The 15,347-nt window shown below is 36.2% G+C and overlaps 1 protein-coding gene and 1 pseudogene across 1 annotated transcript; both read left to right on the top strand.

Annotated features, from left to right (window-relative positions):
• Positions 1–1,070: 1,070 nt before the first annotated feature.
• On the top strand, positions 1,071–2,556 carry LOC130469798 (uncharacterized; annotated as a pseudogene).
• Positions 2,557–9,820: 7,264 nt separating this feature from the next.
• On the top strand, positions 9,821–10,714 carry LOC130469797 (uncharacterized). Its single transcript, XM_056839281.1, has one exon. The coding sequence runs from the start codon at positions 9,821–9,823 to the stop codon at positions 10,712–10,714; it is 894 nt and encodes a 297-aa protein (XP_056695259.1).
• The last annotated feature ends 4,633 nt before the right edge of the window (positions 10,715–15,347 follow it).

The following is a 15,347-nucleotide window of genomic DNA, read 5'->3' as shown; positions in this document are numbered from 1 at the left end:
GACACATTACGACGCACCCTTGAGAGGTGCGTCACGGCTCTCAGAAAACTAACCACTTTGACTTTGCTATTTCTCCTTTTTATTTAACGAATCTCAATTATGGGACAGGATACGTTCTGTTCGATTTATGGATCGATTGCGACAGAACGCGTGAACAATTTCGCAGCGAGAGGCTTAGGCTAAGGGGTTTAGAGTCAATACTCAGAGTATGATTATGTGTTGTTGTGTGTTCTTTCACGTCGAATTTAGGGGCCTATTTATAGGGAAGAATTCGTGGAAAGATAGAATTGCAGAGTTCTAATCCTCAAAGAATTAGGAAAAAACACGTACCCAGGTATTTTCAGCGCCCAGAGCCAGGCGTTGAAAATAGGGTATGGGCTGTTTTCTTTAGTCAGATTCGGATTCCTGAAATCCGTAGAGTTTGAGATTAATTCGAGTCTTTTAGCGCGTATCAATTTTATGACGGAATGCGTCTGGGCCCGTTACGAACTCTAGGCTCGTTAGGATTTTAATTAATACGTAACTCTTATTTCTGAACCATATTAGGAATAGGATTCTCGCAGTTTTCTATCTCATTTAGGATTTATGTTGGAATGCAACACCTAATTCTGACAGGTTTCTATCTTTTATGATTTGCCATTTTTAGAAGCTACCTTTTACGGCAGTTACTATTTTTAGCAGGTTTCCATAAATAGCAGGTTTCGGGTGAAATGAAATGGGGAATCGAGATTCGTTTATTTTATATGAGATGCGTTGTCAAGTGGAGTTTTTATGCTTTCATCATCGAACCTTTCCCTTGCGGGAACGGGGACAAAAGTAGATGTCTACATATATATATATATATATATATATATATATATATATATATATATATATATATATATATATATATATATATATATATATATATATATATATATATATATATATATATATATATATCAGGATCCGGTGAGAACCACCCCTTAAGATGAGAACTGAGAACCAATATGAGCCGTCTATCTCGTCTAATATGACGGATGAGATTTTACCCGACCATTTAAGGGTATTTTGGTAAAATTAACGCATGAATGACCTCCTCATTTCGTGATTCACTCTCACAACCCTTTCTCTCTCTTCCTTCGATTTTCTCTCACCTCTTCAAATCCTCTGCGGCTTCTCTCATCTTTACCCAGATTTTCACGGTCTTTCGCATATCAACCTTGAATCTTCTCCCTTCATCAAGTAAGTATCCGATTTAGTTTATCTATTATTTTTTTATTCAATTATTTTCAATTTCGATTGTTGTAAACTAGGGTTTCATAAAATATTTGTTTCATAAATTTTCGATCTTAGGTTGCTAAAATTAGAGCTTTTAAAATTGCGATTTTGTTTTGCAATTCTGATTTGCTTTAATTAGATTTTTAATGGTAACTGTTTGAACTTTTCACTACAAGAACAATAAAACTTCAATAACATACCTGATTATCCAAATGCTTCTTGTTATAATTAGACAAAAAAACAACCAAAATTCAAGACAAATCTGATTATTTCCTTGTTATTTTTAGTTAAAACGGTTAAATTTGGTATTGGAGGATTTAGTACGAGTGTTGTTGTAATTGGGCTCACTCAGCATCCTGTTTCGCTGTTGGGAAATACGCTAATGGAAACTTCTACCCGATTAATTTGAGGGCAATAGTTGGACTTAGTGGTTGGCTTCCAAGTGCAAAGTATTAATAATTTCCTGGTTATAAAATATGCAGTAAATTACATTCTCATGTACATTATAGAACATGTCATTAGGATGAATTTTTTCTTCTTAATGCTAATAATACTTTATGTTCATTGTTGCAGGAACTTGAGGAACAAGATGGGAGGTTCATATGGTGCTGCAAGGAGGGCCGCGTCCTTGCCTATTTTCATCTGTCATGGAAAATGTAACTCCTTCTGTATCTTTTCTCCTATATTCATGTTGTTGTCAAAGAACATCAGAACAATTCAGAGAATACTAAAAACTTGGTTTAAAACATCAAATACTCAACTAACTCTAACGATGTTGAGGGATAATTCTAACATCACCATTTGTTCTTGCAACTGATGAAGTAGTTGCATATAAATTTGGGGAGAAATACGCACAAGCCTTGACTTCAGGTGGATTTTGAAATCTCACATTCAAAAGCCATGATGGGTATAATTTAGCATCTGTTTCTTTTGTAGTAACATCTAGTTTTTCTGGGTTTTGCCAACTGCAATCTTTTCAACTAAGACTAATTATGTGTGGAAAAAATACAATCTTGGACATTACACAATACCCATGGAGATGGATGAAGTCTGTAATTTCTTGGTATCCAGGTTGGGACTTGAATGTGTATTATGGTTCTAGATTGTTTATAAGTTTTACTTCAACTTTCCTGATTCATGGTTATTTACTTTTAAATGGGTTCTATTTAATCATTCGGTTGGCGGGTGAAGGGTGGTTCACGGTGGGTGGGTGCAGCAGCAGAAGATACTGGCACACCCATCGTTAGGATGCTTTGTGGTCCATTGTGGGTCTTTCGTCAATGTGGGAGGGGTTAGTGAGTGAAAGTCAGCTGGTACTACATTCTCTCCTTTGCTGAGCTTGATGAGCCAACAGAAAATAGATTCACCCCAACTTCTGATTCGATTTTGCAGATTTGAAGCAACTTTTACAAGCCTCTACTTTTGAACTGTTTTGATTTTTTTTGGGTACTTTCTTTACTTTCATTTATTCTATTTTAAAAAACTAGCCTACTAGCTCAATGGGTAGAGCATTGTGCAAATGCACAAAAATGTGGGTTCGAATCCCACGTAGGTTATCTATGTAAGTGTTGGATTTTTTATTTACTTCTGAATTGAACAAAAGGAAATTATGTCGAACCTGATAAACATTTTGTACCTTTGAATCAAATTGATGAAAATGAAAGTGGAAAATAGTTTCAATTTACTTTTGGAACAATTCAATCTGCTTTTGGAGCAATTCCATTTACGTATATACTATCATTTTCTTTACTTTTGTATTACATGTTTTTCTTTTGAATAAGTTTAGTAACTCTTTTCTTTTTAGTTTAATGTACACTAATTGTACATGTACTTTAAAAATATTATGATTTACTTTTTAAGTTATTTATCTACTTTTTATTTAGTTTGATTTACTTTTTATTTACTTTTATTTACTTTTTATTTATTTTGATTTACTTTGAGTTGCTTTTATTTACTTAGGAGTATCACTTTTGAGGTTTTGTTAATTCACTTTAGAAGACAACCTATGTAGGAATCGAACCTACATCTCATATGCATATGCATAGTGCTCTACCATTTGAGCTAATAGGTTTTCATATAACATTTAAGAGAAAATTATTATTGATGTTTCATTGTTATTTAGTTTACTTTTAGAGAAATTTTGTTTACTTTTACAGAGATTTAGTTTACTTTCGGAGTAACTGCTAGCCAAACCTGAAGATCAAATGCACAAACTGCATCAACTTATATTTTAGTATCCCATTTTCAGCAACCTGAAGATCAACTGCATTTGAGAAATGTCTCATATAAAACAGAAAATTTACATGTATGTCTTCATTCATTGACAGTAAATACATGTTTATAAAGGATTCAGACTTGCCTGATAACCCAACTCCTGCAATCTTTTTACCATTTCCGAGAAAGAGAGTAGCAGGGTAACTTTTGTCCATGCTGCAAGCAGTGACTCCAACAACAAACCAAGGACTGAAGGATACCATGGAGACTTAAGGATACCATGGAGCTAGGGTCAGGCCCTTTGTTCCCTGCTGCTTGTACCACAAAACCCCATGCTCTTCTTGCGAGTAGTGTGAAGATTTTAAATTAGTTCCACTATCTACTTTTGACAATTCTCTTTTCACTCTACTGTGGTTGTATAGGTCTGACATTTTGTGCCAAGCATACCTTTGAAAAAAGTAGATAATGAACTATGAAAAGTAAATGGAACTAATTTAAAAGTAAATGGAACTAATTTAAAAGTAAATGAAATACTTTTCTCAGAACCTGCCATATTTTGTTTACTTTGGATCATTTCTATTTACTTTTTTCAGTTATAAAAGTAAATGGAACTAAGTTAAAAGTAGATAAATAACTAAGAAAAGTAAATGAAACTAATTTAAAAGAGCCACATGAATATCAACCAAAAATACAGAGAGGCAAACTCAAAGACTAATAAACGAAACCATAGAAGTTGAGCGACAAGAAACCCAGTCAATCGGGGCATGAAACGTCTGCATATAAATGCAGAAGCATGAAACGTACGTATACAACACATTTAGCCAGTTAGCTAAGAATAAAACAGGCTGCATCAACTACAAGTAAAGGACGGTCAAGGTTCAGTGTTTACTGTAATTTAATAGAATTATTTATATGTATTTTTGTTGACCTTTTCCTTCCTCTTGCAGGCTGCAGTAGTTGCCTACATGTCTGAAGTTAATTTTCTGAATTTAAAATCACAGCAAAACACTTAACCTTAATTAGTAGCACCCTCGTACGTTGAACCATTATTCATATCATCAACATATTCCATTACTTATAAATACCCTCCATTAATCCCTTTACTCCTAAAACAAAAACATAACCCAATTTTCTCAAAACCCTGAAAAAAAAACAAAACAGACAAAAATGGCAAGAACCCTGAATTTGTTTCTGTTATCAGTTATGCTCCTAGGTTTGGCGTTCCCTCACGCAAGCGCGAATGCATATGAAACGCAAAAGAAGTCGTACCCAAAACCATATGCACCACCACCAAAGATGGAAACAGATGTAGTTGAAGGGATGGTCTACTGTCAGAGCTGCAAGTACTCAGGATCATGGTCTTTCAAAGAGGCTAAGCCTATTGATGGTGCTATAATCAGTCTTATTAGCAGGAATCATAGGGACAGAGTAAGCTACTACAAGGCCTTCAATACGTCTAAAAAAGGCCTACATTAAGAAATTTTAACAACATCTCTAAACATTGCACGTTTTTTATCTACGCAGCCTAGGCTTAGAACATATGCAAAAAAGACCGGCAGAAACAAAGGCCGAACAGAAGCAGTCTCTGTTAGGTTATGATACATATGACAATTCATAAATCATGCGGAAAAACCATAAACCCAGGAAAACATATTATTTACACATAATCATTTAGCATAGATTAGATGCATACTCTTTGTTGCGTGCCTTCCCTAGCTGCGCCCTAACCGAACAAGAACAAGTCTTTAGGACTCCAAGTGTCGTCCCTCCGTAGATAGTCCACAGCACGTCCGGATCCGCCTTAAGATTGACCAACTAGAATCGCCCTTAAGGTACTATTATTTTCGGCACTTTATAGGCAAATGTGTGACTGAATTTTTCTCTCAAAAACTCACTTTGAATACTTTGAAACTTGTGTTATAAATTGTGAGCCCTAGCCTCATATTTATAGCGGTATGGAAAGGGAATCGAAATCCTATTCAGATACAAATTAATTAAACCTAGAATCCTATAAGAACTCTAATTTAATTAATTTATCAAATAGAATTAGGAATTTAATCATTAACCGAACTCTGCATGTTTTAGGAAACGTGCACGAACACAAACACTTGCACACACACGCACGGCAGCCACGATGGGCCCCATGCGTGCGCGCGAGCAGCAGCCCACTCAGCGCCCGCGCGCGCTGCGCGCCGCGCGTGCTGTGCGCGCTGTGCGCGCTGTGCGCTGCGCGTGCTGTGCGCGCTGTGCGCGCTGTGCGCGCTGTGCGCGCTGCGCGCTGCACGCAGCCTGCTGGGCCTGGCCTTGCGCTGGGCCTGGCGTGGCTGTTTGTGCGGCGCGCTTGGCTTGCTGGGCGATGGCCTGGCTTCGTGCTGGGCCTCGTCCGGCAGGCTTCGTCCGATGCTTATTCGTACGATGCGCTTCCGATTAAATTTTCCGATTCCGGAATTCATTTCCGATACGAACAATATTCAATATTTCCGATTCCGGAATTAATTTCCGTTTCGAATAAATATTTAATATTTCCGTTTCCGGAATTATTTTCCGATTCCGGTAATATTTCCGATTCTGACAATATTTCCGTTTCCGGCAATATTTCCGATTCTGGAAATATTTCCATTTCCGATAATATTTTCCGACACGTACCATGTTTCCGTTTCCGGCAACATCTACGACTTGGATAATATTTATATTTCCGATACGATCCATATTTCCGTTTCCGGCAATATCATCGTTTCCGGAGTATTCATTCCTTGCCTGTGACGATCTTAGCTCCCACTGAAACCAAGATCCGTCGGTTCCGAATATTCATAGATGGAGTATTTAATGCTATTAAATACTTGATCCGTTTACGTACTATTTGTGTGACCCTACGGGTTCAGTCAAGAGTAAGCTGTGGATTAATATTATTAATTCCACTTGAACTAAAGCGGCCTCTAGCTAGGCATTCAGCTCACTTGATCTCACTGAATTATTAACTTGTTAATTAATTCTGAACCGCATTTATTAGACTTAACATAGAATGCATACTTGGACCAAGGGCATTATTTCCTTCAGTCTCAAGCAGATCTGCAGCAGCACAATAGCACAGAATAACACAGAACACCATATATTAATCAACCATTGCATTTCTATAATAGTCGTCATAAGAATTCAGAACCAGAAACCAGCCTCACGAGTTTACTTCTGAGAATAATTGATTTACTATTACCAAGTTTTGATCTACTTTTTAAAATAAGAGTAAAGAATACTTCATGAGAGATTTTTATGTTTACTTTTAGAGGGATTGAGTTTACTATTAGAGAGATTAAGTTTACTTTTTTGTTAATTTGGTTACTTTCATTATGTAACTAACACACCCTCAATTAAGAGCATGACATCTGACTTTCATTTTGTAACAAACAACAACATTACCAACAACAGGCTACAGAAGTAACAACAAAATCATTAGGTCATCTGATTTTCTAGAGATTTAGGTTTACCTTTAAAGAGGTTTAGTTTACTTTTATAGAGATTTAGTTTACTTTTGATCGAGCAGTTTTAAAGATCTGAAATTCACTGAAAAAATCGTTTTAATTATTCAATATAACCAGACACGATTAGTTCACATACATGGCTAAATACTCCATAGCATTGAAATAAGCATGTATTTGAGCTCTAATAATTCATAAACAACTAAAACAGCTAATAATTCATACACAACTAAAACAGCTAATAATTCATACACAACCGAAATAGCTAAATAATTCCAACTTTGATACAAATATATCTCGCAAGAACTCGTCCAATTTGACTTAAACGCAGTATTTCACAATCTCACACCAAAATTCAGCGCATAAAACACTTGACAAAATTGACTAAAAATCACAAAATTCGGAATCATAATAACAAAGCAATTCGAATTTAATAATATTCTAATAATACCTGATTTATTTTCAGCTCGATTTTAGCATTATCCAGTGAATAGTTGAGTATCGCAGACGAAATTTGAAGTAATTTTGCCAAATCAAACAAGTACTCTTCGGCGCATAATAACGAACTCAAAAATTGAAGCTGGAAATTGCTACAATACTTTGAGATTTCGTGAATCATTAAAGTGTAATTGCAATTTAGATTGAACACCTTGATTTTGGGCTGAATTTTCTGGGATTGAGATTAATCGCAGGTCGAGATTTTCAGAAGGTAGAGAGAGAGAGTTTTTGGGAGTAGAGGGAGAAAAATGTCACTGAATTTCGATTAATTAGAGGCTTGTGTGAGATTAGATCTCGTCCATTCATTTCATTCAAATCGAACTGTTATTAGAGGTTCTCATTATAAGGAGGTTCTCATCTTAAGAGGGGTTCTCACCAGAAATTGGTCCTATATATATATATATATATATATATATGTATGTATATATATATATATATATACAGTTTTTGATTTTGCATTGAATTTCATTTTAGATTTTTTTAATTATTAGAGTGTTTGTTTTTGGATGAAATTGTATATGCGTAATATTATAAATTAATTAATAAAAATATCAACGTGACATTAATTATTTATCTACGTGGCACTCTACCTTTTTTCAATTCAAAATTAATTTTGAAATCTTACTTTTTTATTGGCGGAAACCATTAGATTTCCTACGTGGCGCTCTAATATTGGATTAATGTTTGATTTTAAATTGAATCTTATTTATTTTATCTTAGATTAGTGTTTGATTTTAGAAGAATTTTATTTTAGATTTATTTTTTAATTATTAGAGTGTTTGATTTTAGATGGAGTTGTATATATTAGTAATTAAGTAATTAAAATATCTATGTGACACCTAATTAATTATCTACGTGGAAATTGATTTTTTTAATTCAAAAATAAATTAGAAATCTTATTTTTCATTGGCCGAAAACATTAGTAATCCTACGTGACAATCTAATAATTCAGCAAATATGCCTCCTTTATATATATAATATTATATTAGATTAGTTTTTGATTTTGCATTGAATTTCATTTTAGATTTTTTTTTAAAATTATGAGAGTGTTTGTTTTTTGATGAAATTGTATATGCGCAATATAAATAAATAATTAATAATAATATCTACGTGGCACTTAATTATTTATCTACGTGGAAATCGACTTTTTTAATTCAAAATTAAGTTTGAAATCTTATTTTTCATTGGCCGAAACCATTAGATTTCCCACGTGGCGCTCTAATATTGGACTAATGTTTGATTTTAAATTGAATTTTATTTATTTTATTTTAGATTAGTATTTGATTTTGGATGAATTTTATTAAAGATTTATTTTTTAATAATATTAGAGTGTTTGATTTTAAATGGAGTTGTATATATTAGTAATTAATTAATTAAAATATCTACGTGGTACCTAATTATTATCTACGTGGCAATCGATTTTTTTAATTCAAAAATAAATTAGAAATCTTATTTTTTATTGGCCGAAACCATTAGTAATCCTAGGTGACGCTCTAATATTTCAGCAAATATGCCTCCTTTATATATATATATTAGATTAGATTAGTGTTTGGTTTTGGATAAAATTTATTTTAGCTATATTTTTTTAATTATTAGATTGTTCGATTTTGGATGGAGTTAAATATATTAGTAATTAATTAATTAAATATCTACATGGCACCTAATTAATTATCTACATGGCACATAATTTTTTTTAATTCGAAATAAAAATTAGAAATCTTATTTTTCATTGGCCGAAACCAGTAGATTTTCTATGTGACGCCCTCAACCGATCGATCAACTAGATCTAACGGAGTAAATTACCTCCGTGTTACTAATGGTGATTCGGTAATTCTAAAAACTAAATTGCAAACTCAACTTTATACTACGAGAGTACGAGGACACGTTTTGTCAACTGTTTCTTTCTCTATCCCCCTTTGTCCAATCAATATGTAACTAAAGCTGTCATGGATCATGGAAGCTTGCACATACGGAGTACTCATCTTTCTCTCTTCTCCAACCTGCCAAGCCCCCTCTTTATCTCTGCTCCATGTCCATCCTCCTTATTTAGAGTATGAAAAATGCAGATACATTGAAAATATGTCAGGGTACATCACAAATGTATTGGAGATACATAAAAAACAATTGGAGATACATTATAACTCTCTCTCAAATGCATCGTACGAAAAAAGCAGGGGTTAAAAATTTTCAAATTGATTTGAGCTTGATTCTAGTTTCTTTGAGTCATCTCTTCACCTTAAAAATTAGAAACAATAACACAGAGTAATAATCATTATTATTTAAACTAATTTTACCCGCAAAATTTTTGTAGCGATTGCTTTTTCTCTTCAAGCGCACGATTAGCGGTGTTTGCTATCGTGAGCTTCGCCATTGATATGGGGCAAAGAGGAAGGCCACGCAAGAACCAAAAAGTTCAATCGACTCCGACTGCTCCAGTGGTGACGTCTGTGCCGATTGATTCTCAGTCCGATAAGACTACTCCGGTGAACTCACCTCTTGTAAGCAATGTTAGCAATGGAACAATTAATAGTACTGGGTCGACAACTCAACACTCCGAATCAGCTATTCTGGCTACCGCAAGACCAACGGTGGCTGCTTCTCGCCGATTGGAATTGCGTGAGATTCCAGTTCCTGAAGAGGTGGTTGCGGTGCCGACAAATTCTGGGCATGAGGGTAATAGACGTGCAACTAAGGGCATGAAACTTTCCTTCATTGCTCCTACAATTAGGAATTGTAATCTTACTGCTTGTTTGCAAGTCAATGAGGTAGCTAGTGAATCTGCAAAATGGGCTTCCTCGGTAATTTTGTATGTTGTTGGTGACCAACCCACTCTGAAGTACATAAATACTTTTATTGAGAAGAACTGGAATTGTGTAACTCAACCAGAGGTGTTATTGCATAATGATGGATATTTTGTTATTAGATTTGGTACCTTGAATGAGAGAAATGAAGTGTTGTTTTTAGGGCCTTACACTATTGCCAATAAGCCAGTAATTGTGAAGGCTTGGACCTCTGACTTTGATTTCAATTCTGAAATCTTGAAAGTGGTTCCCTTGTGGATACAACTTCCTAATTTTCCTCTAAATTGTTGGGGTACGGATTCTCTAAGTAGGATTGGTAGTGCCCTTGGTACCCCATTATTTGCTGATGAATGCACTAGTAAGCAATCCCGGATTTCTTTTGCACGAATGTTGGTTGAAATTGATGTAACTAGGCCTATTATGCAAAAGGTTATGGTGCAGGAACCTAGTGGGAAGTTGTTTGAATAGGTAGTTCACTATGACTGGGTTCCTAATTTCTGTAAGAAGTGTCAAAAGACTGGCCATGATTGTGGTAAGGATGTGCCGAGGCAAGAGAAACAAGTGATGTAGAAGAAGAAATGGGTGCCAAAACAACCTGTGCGTGTTGCTCAGGAGGTTATAGTTCCTGTTCCTGTTACTGTTGTTGCTGATAAGGAAGCATGGAATGTACCTCGAAAGTCTGCAACTAGAACCTCTGAGGCTTCTTGTTCAATTCCGGTTACTGTTCAGAATCCGTATGAGTTGCTTCCTTTAGATGAGAGTACTTTTGAGAATGTTCAGTAGGATGCAATGGGAAAAGACAAAGGAGCAATGCTTGGAGTCGGGGACCCTATCCCCTTTGGTTCATTATGAAGCTTATATGTGTAGACGCCTACTTTTGTCCCCATTTCCGAAAGGGAAGGTTCGATTATGAGAACATAAATCTCCACTTGGCAACGCATCTCCTATAAAATAACGAATCTCAATCACCCTTTCATTTCAGCCAAAGCTGCTATTTATAGAAACCTGCTAAGAATAGTAACTGCCGTAAAAGGTAGTTGTTAAAAGTGGCAAAATCATAAAAGATAGAAATCTGTCAGAATTAGGTGTTGCACTCCAACATAAATCCTAAAAGAGATAGAATTTACAAAGGAATTCTATTCCTGGTATTATTTGAAAATAAGAGTTACGTATTAATTAAATTCCTAACGAACCTAGAGTTCGTAACGGGCCCAGACGCATTCCGTCATAAGTTAATACGCACTAAAAGACTCGGATAAATCTCAAAAGCTCTGTGTTCTAAGAGTCCAAATCTGACAAAGAACTCGGCCCAGATCCCATTTTCAACGCCTGGATCTGGGCGCCGAAATCTTCGGCGCCCAGCCCTGGGCGCTGAAAGTGCTTGGGGCCGTTTTATCTCCGGATTCTTTTTGGATTCGTATCTTAAAATCTATCTTTCCACACACTCTTTTCCTATAAATACAGCCTAAAACCGAAGTGAAAAGAACACACAATTCCTTAATCTGAGTATTGACTCTAGCCTTAAGCCTAAGCCTCACGCTGCGAAATTGATCTGGCGTTCTGTCGCAATCGACCCAAAAGTCGAACAGAACGCATCCTGCCCCTTGTAGCTTGATGAATTAAGTCTAAATACTGGAACATTGCTTGGAAGCCCGAGATTCGCTAAATAAAAGGAGAAATAGCAAAGCCAAGTGGTTAGTTTTCTGAGAACCACAACGCACCTCTCAAGGGTGCATTGTAATGTGTCCCTCATATGATTTAATCTCTTTCATCACCCTTTTATAAAATTGTCAAACTATTAATTTGATTGATCTATCACGCCTAATAAGATAATACCCTGGACAATTGAATTATCATGCTAGGTGGTAAACCAATCTAAATAAGATAATCACGATCGATTTAGTATTATGTGTTGCATATTGCTAAAATCAATTCAGAATAGTTTAATAGTTTAACGCATGTCCCTTCAATTATTTATGCTGAGCTAGTAAGGATAACCTGCCTCTGGAGTATTATCGATGAGCACTCCTCTTGGTAGTTACAGTCCCCCGAACTCTCAATCTCTGCCATGCGGGTGTATGTTGAGCGATCCCCACACCAGGGATCACAAGGGAACCTATAGCCGTCGGGGTCGAACATAATGGCACTCCCTTTATGTCACGATAACCGGGTTTTGTCAGTTTTTCTCATTGTCGTTAGAAACTGAATGACGACTCCTATATTACTAGTCGATTGGGTGTCAACTCACAGGAAATCGAATTACACTTGATCTGACAACGTCACGCCCACGAGGGACGAGGTCACGCATTAGCCTCGTGCTTTTTCGACCCCCTCACAATATGCTGGAACTTAAGGGGTTGCAATAAACCCTTTAAGCAGAAAGAAATTAGATCGTTTCTGCTTCGAAATAAAGTTGATATGTGTGCAGTTCTTGAAACTAGAGTTAAGAAAGGAAAGTTCAATCAAGTTTCTTCGAAGATGTTCAAGGGTTGGCATGTAATTAATAATTACGCTTCTGCTACAAATGGTAGAATCTGGGTCAGTTGGGATCCTAGAAAACTTGATGTTTTAGCTGTTCTTGAGAATGCTCAGGGTCTTTTCGTTACTGTCTTGGATTTTCATTCAGGAACTAGTTTTCATTTTCTGGCCGTGTATGGTTTTAAGTCCCATGAACTCAGACATGATTTATGGAAATTTATTGATTTGGTGTGTAATCAAACTTCTTCTCCGCTTCTTCTTGGTGGGGATTTTAATCCTGTGTTGTTGATTGAGGACAGATTGCAGGGGCAGCCTATTTCTGAGGGTGATATATGTGATTTCTCTTCCTGTTTGCAGAGAAATAACCTAACAGAAGTACGAACTATCGGGAGTTATTACACTTGGTGTAATAATCAAGATGGAGAGGACATAATTTATAGCAAGATTGATAGATGTTTTGCTAACGCTGCTTGGTTAACTTATTTTCCTGAAGTTGTGGTTGAAGTTCTTGATAAGGGTGTTTCTAATCACTGTCCACTTGTTGTTGATTTCACACAACTCCAGGTACACAGGAATACGCCATTCAAGTTCTTGAACATTTTAACAGAACATGACAAGTTTTATGAAATTGTTGCAGAACACTGGAAGCACGATTTGCATAGTAATCTTCTCATCAACATGTGGTATAAACTGAAGTCTTTAAAGCCTTTACTCAAAAACATTAACTCTCAATGTATTAAGAGCCGTGCTCAAAGAGTGGAAAATTGTCGTGTTGACTACAGAATATTCAATTGTCTTTAGCTCATGATCAACTTAATGATGATTTGATTGTGAAAGAGAAGAGTTGGCTTCGAGGCTTGGAAAAATGAAGTACTCTAGAGGAGAAAAATTGGCAGCAAAAATCGAGAGCTTCTTGGATTCAACTCGGAGATTCTAACACCAAGTACTTTCATGCATATGCTAATGAAAGGAAGGGTCAGAATGCTATCAGAGTTCTTATCCGAGAAGATGGTACTAGACTTCAGTCTCAAGTTCAGATGAAGGAGGAGGTGGTTCTCTTCTACAGTAGGGTTATGGGAAGTTCTGCAACTTCTTTACCTATGGCGGATAAGCAAATTATTGGTAAGGGGCCTGTTCTTGGTCATGATCATCAAATGTCTCTTTGTCAGCCGGTTTCTGGGCAGGAGATTAAGGATGCTCTCTTTTCTATGGATTCATTTAAGGCACCAGGTATTGATGGTTATAATGTGCATTTCAATAAAAAAAATGTTGGCATATTATAGATCCTAGTGTTATTGATGCTATTCAAGAGTTCTTTAGAAGTGGTTTTATGCCTAAACTTCTTAATGGCACCTATGTGTCTCTTTTACCTAAGGTTCCCAATGCTGCTTCTGTTAGAGAATTTAGACCTATTGCATGTTGCTCAATTCTTTATAAGATAATATCCAAAACTCTTACTAATAGAATGCAAAGTGTTATGCATAATTTGGTTCATGAGAGCCAATCTGCTTTCATTAAGGGTAGAGTCATTTTTTATAATATTCTGTTAAGTCATGAGATTATCAAAGGTTATGGAAGGAAAAATATCTCCCCCAGATGTATGTTGAAGATAGATATTCAAAAGGCTTATGATTCGGTAGAATGGCCGTTTATTGAGCATCTCCTTCTAGAGTTGGGTTTTCCTTACCAGTTTGTTAGATGGATTCTCGCTTGTCTCACTACTGTTTCCTATACTTTTAATGTCAACGGAGATCTCACCTTGCCTTTTGATGGAAAGAAAGGGTTGAGACAGGGCGACCCCATCTCCCCCTGTCTGTTTGTACTTAGTATGGAGTATCTTTCCAGATGTTTGCAATCCCTGAGTAGTAACCCTGCTTTTAAATTTCATCCTCGTTGTAAGAAATTGCAATTTTTCTACGTGTGCTTTGCTGATGACTTACTTTTGTTCACGAGAGGAGACTTGGATTCTGTGAGGCAAATGTTCAATGCTTTTGAGTTGTTCTCTAGTGCTTCTGGGCTCAAAGCTAATCAGGCCAAGAGTTCAATTTATTTTGGTGGTGTTCGTTAGGATGTTCAAGATGCTATTATTGGTGAATTCAACTTTGCTAGAGGTGAGCTACCTTTCAGATACATAGGGGTTCCCCTTTCCTCTAAGAAGCTCACTGTAATGCAGTGCCAACCTCTCATCAAGAAGGTTCTTACAAATATTGATAGTTGGTCCTCAAAATTGTTGTCTTATGCTGGTACAATCCAGCTTATCAAATCTGTTTTGTTTGGTGTGGAAGCTTATTGGTGTCAAGTCTTTCTAATCCCTAAAAAGGTTTTAAAGCTTATTCAAACAGCTTGTAGAACCTTTTTATGGACTGGTAGCTCGGGTGTGTCTAAAAGGGCTCTTGTTGCTTGGGAACGATTGTGTTTACCTACGTCAGCAGGAGGTTGGAATCTCACCTACCTCCATACTTGGAAAAAGGCTGCTTTGTGCAAATTACTATGGAATTTGGCCCAGAAAAAAGATAAAGTATGGATTAGGTGGATTCATGTGTATTATGTCAAGAACAAGAACCTCACTACCATGGATATTCCGCCACAAGCTTCATGGGTGGTGAGGAAGGTTCTGGAGTCT

This window comes from Spinacia oleracea, chromosome 3 (genome assembly GCF_020520425.1).
Source record: "Spinacia oleracea cultivar Varoflay chromosome 3, BTI_SOV_V1, whole genome shotgun sequence".
NCBI lineage: Eukaryota > Viridiplantae > Streptophyta > Magnoliopsida > Caryophyllales > Amaranthaceae > Spinacia > Spinacia oleracea.
This window is presented reverse-complemented; position numbering and strand designations above follow the sequence as displayed.

Excerpts from the sequence above, each read along its gene's own strand:
- LOC130469797 (XM_056839281.1), top strand. The coding sequence starts at position 9,821 with ATGGGGCAAAGAGGAAGGCCACGCAAGAACCAAAAAGTTCAATCGACT.